Source organism: Cervus elaphus, chromosome 14 (assembly GCF_910594005.1).
Source record: "Cervus elaphus chromosome 14, mCerEla1.1, whole genome shotgun sequence".
Taxonomy (NCBI): Eukaryota; Metazoa; Chordata; class Mammalia; order Artiodactyla; family Cervidae; genus Cervus; species Cervus elaphus.
The window spans coordinates 28,004,381-28,017,960 of NC_057828.1; the positions used below are offsets into that span (position 1 = coordinate 28,004,381).

A 13,580-nucleotide genomic window follows, 5' to 3' on the forward strand; every position below is an offset into this window, starting at 1 on the left:
ATCACCAAGAAGGGACACTGAGCCTCAGTCTGGCCAAGTCTGTGCTCACGATGCTTTGGATTATGAAAGCCCAGAGTAGCTTTTAAACTACGTTTTTATAACCATGAGAAAAGTCAAGAAGAGGGACTCATTAGAACGGTTCCCCAGCACAGCCCTGCTCTCCCATGGGTATGGCTCAATATCATACCTTGTTCAATGTCGCTTTTTAAAACATACATAACACAGCATCTGTAATTCATTGCGACTGTGCTGATTCCACAGGGTTGTTTGCTCAAAGGTCAGATAATGTCATCACTTGGGAAGCCTTGGGCGGGAGGAACTGCTCTTGGACCAACCGCAGCCAGTGAATTCACAGCCCTGAGACCTTCTCAGAAATGGGAGGGGATCAGCTGCCCTGTAATGTACGAGAATGAATGCATTCTCTCATTCCATGTAGGACCTAAGAGTACTTTTTGATTCTTTACTGACGTTTGTGTCAGTTTTCCTTTTGCCAGGAAAAAAAAATTGAGTCCAAAGGAATGCCTCCTTTTTGGAAAATAATTTTAATGATTCTATTTACAGAATTATGGCTAAACATTAAAAAACTTATACATAATTAAACACAAATCTATGTAAGTTCAAGTTGGATCTTACTGTTTGGGGCAGTGATTATAAAATTAGCAGGGAGAGATTGGTTTGCAGGTCCCATCAGAAGTAATGACAGCATGAATTTTTGATTATTAAAATATGCAATGTTTCAAATGGGACTGCATAATATTTTAGATATAATTACATGATACGTTTGGTTATATAATAATGATGCAGTAATTAATTTTATAACAAATGTCTCTGTCAATTCGTAGGTTTTTATGATTATGTGCAAAGGATTATACTGGAAGAGAAATGTTGAACAGAAAACTGATGCATGAAGTAAACTTTTTCAAGAAGTTTATGCTCTGAGAAGAAACGTTAAAAATAAGTGTCTAAATAATACAAGGCGCATTATATTGAGATAGTAAGGAAGGAACAAACTGCTAGAGGATTCCAAGGAGGAAGAGATGACATCAGGCTTGAGGGAAAGAAAAAATCATAAAGGTTGAGCAGGGTATTGAAGGTACAGGTGGGGAAGAATGGACAACAGTTTCTGACTATGAGGTAAGCCTAGGAGATAAACCTGGAACCACGGCTGGGCCCAGACCAAGCATCTGAAATCATTTTAGCTCTCACTTTTGAAGCAAACATGGTATTTTCTAAAAATTACTGTATTAGTTTGCTAGGGCTTCTATAACAAAGTACCACAAACTGGGGGTCTTCAACACCAAGTATTTATTGTTTCACAGCTCAGGAGGTTGGAAGTCTGAGATCAAGGTGTCGGCAAGGTGGGTTCCTTCTAAGGGGCAGGAGGGAGAATCTGGCCCACGCCCCTCCCTTAGCTTTTCAGGGTTTACCAGCAATGTTCTACATTCTTTATAGATACATCACCCTGATTTCTGTCATTGTGTTCAGATGATTTTCTTTCTCTGTGCATGTCTGTGTCCAAATTTCCCTTTTTCATAAAGAAATCAGTCAGATTAGAGCTCACTTTAATGATCCTATTTTAACTTGATTACCTCCGTAAAGACCCGATCTCCAAATAAAGTCACATTCCGAGGTACTGAGGGTTAGGATTTCAATATATCGTTTTATATATATAAAATATATATATATGCACCCACACACTGGCATGCACATGATGTTTCAAAAGACAAGTGCCTTTTAAAAATGAGGTTAAGAATCTGGTGTTTATCTCAGAATCAGGTCATGGAATAGAATGGAAACAACATAAAAAGCAGTGTTCCAGCTCAGTAACCTCTCATACAATGTTTACTGCTTTCTCTGGCATCTGCCTTCTCTAACAATCTGAAAATGAGCAGGTGTGTTTGAGCTTAGGGAAAGTATTAATAACTCTTATTTGTATCATGTGTTATAGTGTATGAACCATTTTCTCACTTCATCTCAGGTGATCTTCACAATAACTCTATTAGTTAAACAGGGCAGATATTCCATTACCAATGTACAGACAAGTGACTTCAGTCTCAGATTCCATGAAACATTTAGGGTCATGCTTTAGGTGAAGGCAAAAGATGGCACAAAAATGTAGGTGTTCCAAGTTATAGCCCAGATATTGCTCACTCCATCATGATATATAAAAGTTGGGTTTTTTAAAAATATATCAATAATTTTACTTGTCTCTATTCTATAGGTAAAGAAACTATGAAAGCTTATGATAAACCTAGGATTCAAACCTAACAGTCTTGAGGTCTGCACTTGGCAGAAATTCACCAAAATATTACTGCCTATGGGACAGGCACACTCAGTCAATAACTTTCCTAAGTGTTCATTCAGTTCTATTCAATATTAATAAGCCAGAAATTCTGTTAGGTGTTGGTGACATGGAGATTATTAATGTTAATCGCTCAGTCATGTCTGACCCTTTACAACCCCTGGACTGTAGTCTGCCAGGCTTCTCTGTCCATGGGATTTCCCAGGCAAGAATACTGGAGTGGGTTACCATTCCCTTCTCCAGGGGATCGTCCAGACCCAAGGATCAAACCCAGGTCTCCTGCATTGCAGGTGGATTCTTTACTGTCTGAACCACCAGGGAAGCCCAGATAATATACTACTGAGAACGACAGACGTACAAAGATCTTCAAACAATGTGGTGATCTGACAAGAGGCTGCAGGGGAGGGATTGGTGAGGACAGAGAGGGAACCTTCCATGCCCAGGAGACGGGAAAGGCGATGGTTCCCCTGTATTTTTTTCCCTGATCCCTAGCTCAGGGCTCTGCAGGTGACTATAAACACTGACTAACCTGGTAGGCGGTACACATACCACAGGTAGTCTGTGATCTTTGGAACTATGCTGATTGATTTAGAGTCCTGATGCCAACACCTACTAGCTGTGACCTTGGATGAGTTACTTAATCTATGACTACTCCACTTTCCTTCTTGGTAAGATAGGAGATAGTTCATAGGATTGCAGTGATGAGATGATAAAATATGAAGCCCAAAGTAAACTTTAGCCATTATTATTCATGAAACTGGCTTTTAGTGGGCTTAAGAAATTTTCAGTTGATTCACACTGCTCTCATTGCATAATGAGATACAAACATTTGATAACCAACCATATGTACTCATTTCTCTTTCATTCTCACCTCCATCCTGCTAGAGATCAGGAGAATTCATAAATCCTATTTCAGAGCTTTTGACTAAAGGTGTCAGGGAGTAGATGGGATGTGGACATCCCTACAGGGTTAATCTTATATGGAACTTCTGTACCACCCAAGCATGGCCTCCCAGTGGTAAAGCCAACCCTAGTCACTGGTAGCTTTCACTTGCTTTACTTTGGTTCTGTTGGGCGCCTGCTTGTCTCACATATATAGTATAAAGTTGGGTAGTTAGTTGTTGATGGTCATTTATTTATGAAGTATAAAATATCAAGTTAAATTACTGACAAAGTGTAATTTGTCTCCTAATTTTCTCACGGACGGTTTGAAATTAGTAGGACTATAAGCCAATAGTGGGCTTCCATGGTGGCTTAGATGGTAAAGAATCTGTCTGCAATGCAGGAGAGCCGGGGTTCAATCCCTGGGTGGAAGATCCCCTGGAGAAGGAAATGGCAACCCACTCCAGTATTCTCACCTGGGAAGTCCCATGGACAGAAGAGCCTGGTGGGCTACAGTCTATAGGGTCACAAAGAGTCAGACACAATTGAGAGACTAATACTTTAGCTTTCAAGCTTAGTGAGGAAATAGCAGCAGAAAACAGGATTTTGAGTATATGATCACACACATAAGCCAACGGGAGAAATGTGTGGTTTGCCATCTGAATATTGGACTTGCCCTGAGGTTAGGGAGCTTCGAGGAACTCAAATACTAGTTATCTGAACAGTAAATGTACATGAGCCAAGACAGTTTTGAAGCACTTACTCCAACGATTACTACGTGTTATAAAACACTCATATTCCAGGAAAGTCGTTCTTGGCATCTGAGCGAAGCTTCCCCATTGGGCTTCCTGTGTGACGCTCACACACTATTTCTCCACTGTCCAGCCATCCACTGCTGCAGCTGGTCTCTAAGAGAAAGCAGAGGGACACAGGAGTTCTAGAGCATGTCTCTGACTGCTGTGCCAGGGAAACGAGTGGCCCAACAGAGCTGGAGTCCTTTAAAGTTAGACCAGTGCCAGCTGAAAGCAAGCAGGCCTTCAACCCTCTCTGGCCCAAAAGAGTCCTCTAGAGTCAAAGGTCCCTCTCTACCAGAGGTCACTTAGCCCCACACTGCCATGTCTCATTACCAAAAGAGAAAGGGGAGGAGTCCTCTTCTAAATTCTTCTGTTTCCTCAACAGAACTGATCACCAGTATATTCTTCATGGTGTTCAACCTAACGTGGATCATTTAACATCTAGAAGAATACAAGGTCATTTAACAGTCCCACAAGTTATATTTTATTACACAATGGTCAGAGGCAAATTAGCTGCAAACTGCAGTTAACTGCTGTAGTGCTATATTCTCAGATTAAACAAATATATTTTTATTTGAATTATTACTTAATGTTACATTTAACAGTACAAAAGGGAAAAATGTACTTACAAAGAACAAATGAGACTCTTCCTCTAGCTATAACTGATAGTAAAAAAATATATAAAAAAGTATACAAACTTTTTGTAGTCAAATAAACTACTTCCTTAAAATACCAAATAAATAAATACACTTAAAACTATCACTGAATTACTACTCTGTAGCTACTAATCTGAAATAACTAAAATTCAGTATCAGAGTCCTGAATTTACAATGCTGTATTTTTTCACTGATTTCTTCATCTGCTTCATTTTCTTCTTTAACACTTGATGATCTTGCTTTGAAACATACCGAAAATATTTACAACCTAAAAAAAAAAAAAAAAAAATCAAGGCAAAATAAACAAAAAGTTTTAACACTTAACCAAATTCTTCAGGTGCTTTTCTACATTGTAAAAATTCTGCTTCAACTCTGGCACACTGCTGGTTATATAAACAGATGGATTTGTATTACCTATGCAGATATGTCTAAGCTCATTCTCAGCACTGTCACCAGGGAAATGGACTGCTTCCTGCCTACAAAAATACTTCTGATCCATCATGATTAAAGCATATACTTCAGCTTGTTTTCTACCTTCCCGCCCAAACCTTAGTTAAGCTGATACGCATATCATACTGTGCTCTGCTTAGCTGTTCAGTCATGTCTGACTCTTTGCGAACCCATGGACTGCAGCCCGCCAGGCTCCTCTGTCCATGAGGATTCTCCAGGCAAGAGTACTGGAGGGGGTTGCCATGCCCTCCTCCAGGGGACCTTCCCAACCCAGGGATCGAACTCAGGTCTCCCGACATTGCAGGCAGATTCTTTACCATCTGAGCCACCAGGGAAGCCCAAGAATACTGGAGTGGGTAGCCTATCCCTTCTCCAGGGGAACTTCCCAACCCAGGAATAGAACCAGGGTCTCCTGCATTGCAGGAGCTACCAGGGAAGCCCATGCATATCACATTCATATATTAAATAAGCCTTCTCCAGAAGCAAACTACAATAGCTTCCTTTTCGACAACTTGGTGAAACAGTCACAGAGGTATCTGTAACAATTAGAAAGTCTTCTGTAGAAAACCTTGATGTGAAGAATTAGGACAGACAAATTCTAGGTTAGAAGAGATCAAAAATTATCTCTTATTCCCACCATCTAGCAGGCAGCCAGAGGTGATCAAGGAGCTCTGCCAAAGGTGCTCATCAGACCTTCTACCTGCTTTTCATACTCTAACAGTGCTAACAGGATCACTAGTTAAGTATCTGAGAGACATGAGTCAAATTCCTGTAAGAAAAATGTAAGCTGAGTATTATAAGGGATTTTCTATTTAATAAATGAGACCATAAATCACATATAAAAAATTAACATTGTTACAGTCTCAGCTTGCATCTATTCCTTTTTCCTGGAAATTGCTAAGATATATATTGTACCTAGAGTAATGAGTTTATTATCCCCGAAAATAGTATGTGAGACTTGCTAATGTTTTGTTAGCTGGGAAGCAGTGGCGTATGCAGTGTTAATAATTTGTGCTTCTAAATGTATCTGCCACTTTAGCAAAAACAAAATACAGATTTCTGCTTCTGTCTAGAACACAGAAAGCTGGAAAGAACTTTGCTCCCATCGTAACACAGAGAAAAAGCCAAATAAACTACAATCTCCTAACTTCAAGCCCGCCCGAGCTGAAGTCACATGACAGCCGAGCAGCCTGGACGGCCAGGAGGGAAAGGCCCCTCCAGGGAGGAGTGGGCCTAGTCGCCTCGAGTGGCCCATGGGAGGAAGGCAGCCCCTACACCCTGCTCTGAGCACAGAGCAAAGGCAGATGACGGCGGGAATTCAAATCCAGGGTGTAATGAGGGTAACCAGACCAAGAACAAAACCCAGCTCAGCTCCCGACAGACTGACTTAACCCCCACACTAACACCCTGAAAGATGGAAGCAGTGAGCCCACTCTCAGGCATTTTATGCCTGATATTCGCAGGATACTTTAGAACTCACGCAGCACTTTAACGTGAGCTGCATGTGATGCTTACAACAATCCTGTAAGCAAATCAGGCAGCTGTTACACTGCCCAACTCACACAGAAGGCTCCCAAAGGCTACCTGCTTGGCCTAAGTGATGCAGCGAGTAAGGGACAGAATTGGAAAGTTAACCCAGGTCTTCAGACCCTGCTCAAACACAGGTACATTCTGGTATCTGTACTAGAAACCTTTATACTCATAAAGTTGGAAATCACAATCCAAATCACATTTTTGTGTCTTGTCAGTATATCAGGGAGAAATGTTTAAAACTACACTCGTGTTTATTAACCCCTTCCCTCCCACAAAATCAGCATCTGGCTAATCTTAGTAACCATCTGAAACATTAACTGAGAATACTAATGCAAATTCCAAATTAGCACAAACTATACTGAAGAATCTCTTTAGAGCACTTTAAATTCCCTGGCCACACAGTGCTTACTTGTGGCCACTGTGAGGTTCCTTCCTTCATCTCTGGACAAGATGGACAAGTCTCATTTCAGTACTGGCCACCTTTCCATATTTCAGTGGTAGAAAGCAGGTAAGAGCTTTAACAGCCAAGATACTCCCCAAAGAACAGATCAATTTCCCTTTAAGAAAATTTTTAGCCAAGTTAATAGGAGGTATGTTTTTCTTTTCATAAGGGAAGAAATGACTCATTGTTACAGGAACAGGGAAGTTAATAGAACATAAAAGTGTCATTTAAAAATGAAATCAATAAAGAATATTTTTCTATTTCTTTTTTTTTTTCTTATTATTTTTTTTTCCAGTGGGTTTTGTCATACATTGATATGAATCAGCCATGGATTTACATGTATTCCCAATCCCGATCCCCCCTCCCACCTCCCTCTCCACCCGATTCCTCTGGGTCTTCCCAGTGCACCAGGCTGGAGCACTTGTCTCATGCATCCCACCTGGGCTGGTGATCTGTTTCACCATAGATAGTATACATGCTGTTCTTTTGAAATATCCCACCCTCACATTCTCCCACAGAGTTCAAAAGTCTGCTCTGTATTTCTGTGTCTCTTTTTCTGTTTTGCATATAGGGTTATCGTTATCACCTTTCTAAATTCCATATATATGTGTTAGTATGCTGTAATGTTCTTTATCTTTCTGGCTTACTTCACTCTGTATAATGGGCTCCAGCTTCATCCATCTCATTAGGACTGGTTCAAATGAATTCTTTTTAACGGCTGAGTAATATTCCATGGTGTATATGTACCACAGCTTCCTTATCCATTCATCTGCTGATGGGCATCTAGGTTGCTTCCATGTCCTGGCTATTATAAACAGTGCTGCGATGAACATTGGGGTGCACGTGTCTCTTTCAGATCTGGTTTCCTCAGTGTGTATGCCTAGAAGTGGGATTGCTGGGTCATATGGCAGTTCTATTTCCAGTTTTTTAAGAAATCTCCACACTGTTTTCCATAGCAGCTATACTAGTTTGCATTCCCACCAACAGTGTAAGAGGGTTCCCTTTTCTCCACACCCTCTCCAGCATTTATTGCTTGTAGACTTTTGGATAGCAGCCATCCTGACTGGCGTGTAATGGTACCTCATTGTGGTTTTGATTTGCATTTCTCTGATAATGAGTGATGTTGAGCATCTTTTCATGTGTTTGTTAACCATCTGTATGTCTTCTTTGGAGAAATGTCTGTTTAGTTCTTTGTCCCATTTTTTGATTGGGTCATTAATTTTTCTGGAATTGAGCTGCAGGAGTTGCTTGTATATTTTTGAGATTAATCCTTTGTCCATTTCTTCATTTGCTATTATTTTCTCCCAATCTGAGGGCTGTCTTTTCACCTTACTTATAGTTTCCTTTGTAGTGCAAAAGCTTTTAAGTTTCATTAGGTCCCATTTGTTTAGTTTTGCTTTTATTTCCAATATTCTGGGAGGTGGGTCATAGAGGATCTTTTTGCCTAGTTCTCCTCTAGGAGTTTTATAGTTTCTGGTCTTACATTTAGATCTTTAATCCATTTTGAGTTTATTTTTGTGTATGGTGTTAGAAAGTGTTCTAGTTTCATTCTTTTACAAGTGGTTGACCAGTTTTCCCAGCACCACTTGTTAAAGAGGTTGTCTTTTGTCCATTGTATATCCTTGCCTCCTTTGTCAAAGATAAGGTGTCCATAGGTTCGTGGATTTATCTCTGGGCTTTCTATTCTGTTCCATTGATCTATATTTCTGTCTTTGTGCCAGTACCATACTGTCTTGATGACTGTGGCTTTGTAGTAGAGTCTGAAGTCAGGCAGGTTGATTCCTCCAGTTCCATTCTTCTTTCTCAAGATTATTTTGGCTATTCGAGGTTTTTTGTATTTCCATACAAATTGTGAAATTATTTGTTCTAGTTCTGTGAAAAATATCGTTGGTAGCTTGATAGGGATTGCATTGAATCTATAGATTGCTTTGGGTAGAATAGCCATTTTGACAATATTGATTCTTCCAATCCATGAACACGGTATGTTTCTCCATCTGTTTGTGTCCTCTTTGATTTCTTTCATCAGTGTTTTATAGTTTCCTATGTATTTTTCTATTTCTTATAGACAATCTCAGTCAACTTTCTCTATAGCACAGCCAAATGGTCATTTGTTGTGAAAACAGTCTGCATCCTTTATCTTAATAGCTCTTAAAAGATACTCAAATCAGAGCATAAAAACCAACGACAATCAACATTATGAAATCACTGTTTCTAATCCACAGTTCCCTAGCAACAGATCACTGGCCACCCCCAACTCAAGATTATTTTTCTATTCATCAGTTATTTCTCCAGCATGAATGCCCACATTGCAATTTCAAAATCACCTAAAAGCTATAGCTAGATAAAAGGAAAACAAAACATGTACCTTTTCCTAATAATAACCCAGCTACCAAAGCTTTCTCACAAGCCAAAGTTTTATCATCCTTCCAATTCCTTTTTGCCCAAAAGTAGCTGAAGTGAAAGCTTGGCCACCAGCTTTTCCTGGAGTTCCACTCTTCTTGAACCCAGGCAAGATGACTCCTGGAAAAGAAAAATGTCAAAAGCGGAGGTCAGTGATGGAAACAGACCTATATGGTCAGAATGTGAACTTCAGTTGGGTCCATGGAAAGATGACAAAGCAGATGCTCTGAAACTAGCTTCCGGGTACAGCCATGGCACAGAACATACATGAAAGCAAATCCTTTTTAGACTTCCTTGATCTCCAGATCCCATTTTCCATCTAATGAAATAGCCAGTTCAGCACAGCACAGTGGTTACCAGCATAGACTCTGAGGTCAAAGTCTCAAATTCAAATCCTGCATCTTCCATTTATTATCTATGTGATCCTGTGCAAGCTGCTTAATCTCTCTGAGACTCAGGTTCCTTGGGTACATTGATGGCACCCATCTCACAGTTTTGTTATTAGGATTAAACTGGTCCACAGTGTGGCAGGTGTCACAGAAAACTCTTTGCCTGCTGTCCAGTACAAAGCAAAGTTTCAATAAATGTTAGCTATTATTATTCACTACTTTAAAAGTTTCTTTAAAACCTTAAATTTTATAGGCTAGAAAGAATTACTATCTAAATTGAGATGCCATTATTATACATTTACATAAACACATGGGTTTGACAGCTAAACCCAGGCAATGCTAAGTGTTCATCAATAATTTAATTGACCAAAGGTGTATTTAGCACCTATTTGCCCTTGTGGCAAAACTTCTAGAGGTTTAAGAAGTGAACAGCACATTTCTCTGCCTTCAAGAACCTTATGGTTAGTAGGGGTTTAGGTTGAGATTTGGAAAATGGCTTACAGTGAGCACACCAACATATCGCACCAAAAACACTTCATGATCAGACTATTTTATCTCTAAGGTCAAGTCAGGTCTGAAGCCTGAAGCAAGTTTCCACTGATAATTAATTTCCTAATAAACTAAAATGGATATAATAACTCAATGAAACTTTCATTCCATGGTATCCTTTATTTTCATGCACAGGGTAAAAATGATAAGGGCCACTTCTTTTCTTATATTCAAAATGTGGCATTGATGATTACTATGATCAAAGGTATAGTTTCAGATACCCAGCTCACAAGGGACTTCATAAATATTTGTTGAATGAATAACCAAGATGGTTTTAAAAGGTCCTAAAAAAAAAACCACTGAAAATAGCTGGGAGAAAAGCTGCTTTCTATGTGATCTTCCAAGCAGATGACACAAATTACAAAAAGCTTTACAAAGAATCTCATCAAGAGTAGAAGTGATCCATTTTAATCTTTATTTTCGAAAAGAAAGTACACAGTTACCCCTTAGCAGAGTAGTGGTAACTGACAGTATTTATTTTAATAGCACAAAAAATCTTGATAGAATTTTTTATGTTTTACTTGTGATTTTCTACTTCCTGTCTTCTGATGTATTCAGAAGAAAACAGCTAAAAACACAGTTTAAGAAATCCAAAAACATAAACAAAGAACTTTAAAAATGGACAGATATTAGCTAAAATTTTATAAAGTATTATTTATGCTGATCTAGTAATAAACACTGTGTGTTTCTCACTTACCCCATTAGAGTCTGTTTGAGATATTTTGCCAGGTATTTCCAAGCAGTTATATTTTTAGTGCATCCAGCAAAATCTAAAATTCCAAATAATACCTCCAATCCCAGTTTATGGTGTTCTTGCTTGTCTGCGATGTCAAGACAATTAAGAGTTTACAAACAACACGGAAGAGCACAAAAGTAAAAGCTTACATTCCATTGACAAAATGCCACTGAACATAAGCCTTAAAGTCTAACAGCTTAAAACAATTCACGTGATCACACTTATCATCAACATACGCTCCTGTGATGAATCTGAAAAATTCAGTAACTTAGTCCATGCTAATGAGAGCAGGGTGGTGAGTCTGACCTCTGTATGGGTTTATACTACTCAGAATATTATTTAAAGTACCTGCCCTATTGAGGCATTTCATACATATTCTTTTCTATTAGCAGAGGGACAGAGGCAGTCCCAGTACCTATTGGACTTAAGCATATTTCCTCCTTTCAAGAAATGTTCTTTCCTATACTGAGCTGAATAACAGTAAAGATTAAAATGAGCTGAATTACACAAATAGAAGCCGTTTTTCTTTTGCAACCATTGCCTAATACTTTACAGCATGGGTCAGCAAACTTTTTCTGTAAAGGGGCAGACACTAAACATTTAAGTTATGCAAGCTTTACAAGCTGTCATAACTATGCAACTCTACTGTTGCAGGGCAAAAGCAGGCACAGGTGATATGTAAATAAATGGGCACGGCCGTGCTCCAACAGAACTTGATTTATAAAAACAGGCAAGAGTTGGATCGGGCCCACGGCAACAGTTGGCTGAGCCCTAGTCTACAGGTTGTCTGCACGAAGAGACAGAAAACAAGAACTACTTACCTGATTTTCGCAGTAACCTATGGAATTCTAACATCAGTTTATGAGATGGTACAATCTGATACAAAATCTGGAAGAAAGAATAATACTGTAATTTATTACCCATTCCAAAGGCGTTAGTATACTTTCAGATAAAATTCTTACTATCTAATATGCTCTCAGAAAATGAATCAAAGATTTAAAAGATACTTTGCTTTTATCCAGTTTTAATTTTGGTATAAAAATGTATTCTATGCAAAGACATTTAAAACAAAAAAAATCCCTGCTAAAAACAAGATAGCTGATTGGGTGGGTGGGCAGTGTGGATAAACAAATACTTTTTTTTTCCTCCATATTTATACTGTTGACCACACTTGAAAAGTTTACTTTCTTTTCAGCACCCAGGACTGAGGAGAAAATAAAGAAAAAGAGTATCACACAGACAAGATATTTAGTATTTACTGATCACAAAAGGTCACAAAGTATATAAAACAAAAAAGCAAGGCTAGTTATTTTAGAAGATTGTGTTCAGGAACACACTCTATATAAAGAGTATTCAAAAGTCAAGGAACTTCCCTGGTGGTCCACTGGTTAAGAAATCTGCCAATATAGGGGACACAGGTTCGATCCCTGGCCTGAGAAGATTCCACATGCTGTGGAGCAACTAAGCCCATAACTACTGACCTGCAACAAGAGTCCAGGAGCAAACACTACTGAAGCCGACGTCCCTAGAGCCCACACTCCACAACAGGAGAGTAGCCCCTACTCGCTGCAGCTAGATAAAGCCCACACACAGCAACAAAGACCCAGCACAGGGGACTTCCCTGGTGGTTCAGTGGCTAAGACTCTCTGCTTCCAATGCAGGGGGCCCGGGTTCATACCCTGGTCAGGGAACAAGATCCCATGTGCTGTAACTAAGTCTCTGTAACTAAGACCTCATGCAGTCAAATAAATAAATAAATATATATTTTAAAAAAAAAAAAAAGACCCAGCACAGCCAAAAACTAAATAATTAAAAACAAAAATAGCAATGCAGAACTTTCCAATCAGGGTGACAAAGGGTTTCTGTAATACTGATCCTCTCCCCTCAGTCTCACTTGGGCAGAGGATGGGGGAATAGTAGTTGATGAGAGGAGGATCTGCCTGAAGCCCACAGCCTCCTGTCTTTATCTCAGTGTATCATCCATACACTGTCATTTTCTCTTGGTGCAAGAACATGAAAGTTGGAAAGTAGTGACCTAAGAATGTCTTAAAGTATTTGATTCCCAACCCTGTTCACACACTGACATAAGAATTCCCTACCTTAAGCACACTTATCAGTTTCTCTCTGGGTGCCTTCTCTCTCTTTAGAAAATTGTATAAGTAGACATGAGCGTTTGGATTTGATGGGAACTTTTCATCATAGGCGTAATTGTTAAGCACCTCTCGGGCACCATCTCGATCCCCGTAGAATTCCAGCATCTGCATAAAATAAGTGACGCTATCTTAGCTAGATTCTGTAAGATAACTATATGAAACATCATGTACAACTTCATTGATGAGCACAGAAAATCATACAACTTAAAAATAACATTTATTGTATAGGGAACAATAGTGATGCTAGTTTTTGCTTCCACCAGTGTATTGTACAACCTCCATGGAACACAGAAG

At 39.2% G+C, this 13,580-nt stretch overlaps 1 protein-coding gene across 8 annotated transcripts in view; it reads right to left on the reverse strand.

Moving 5' to 3' along the window:
* Window positions 1–4,441: 4,441 nt before the first annotated feature.
* The window catches only part of TAF1A (TATA-box binding protein associated factor, RNA polymerase I subunit A), a 33,980-nt gene continuing 24,841 nt past the window's right edge, over window positions 4,442–13,580 (reverse strand). For all 8 annotated transcript variants that reach the window (XM_043923703.1, XM_043923697.1, XM_043923702.1 and 5 more), the window contains 5 exons: window positions 13,233–13,391; window positions 11,955–12,021; window positions 11,095–11,218; window positions 9,425–9,579; window positions 4,442–4,902 (listed from right to left, as the gene is read on the reverse strand). In XM_043923703.1, coding sequence (XP_043779638.1) covers window positions 4,790–4,902; window positions 9,425–9,579; window positions 11,095–11,218; window positions 11,955–12,021; window positions 13,233–13,391 — 618 coding nt within the window. In that variant the 3' untranslated portion in view covers window positions 4,442–4,789. The remainder of the gene's footprint in view (window positions 4,903–9,424; window positions 9,580–11,094; window positions 11,219–11,954; window positions 12,022–13,232; window positions 13,392–13,580) is intronic.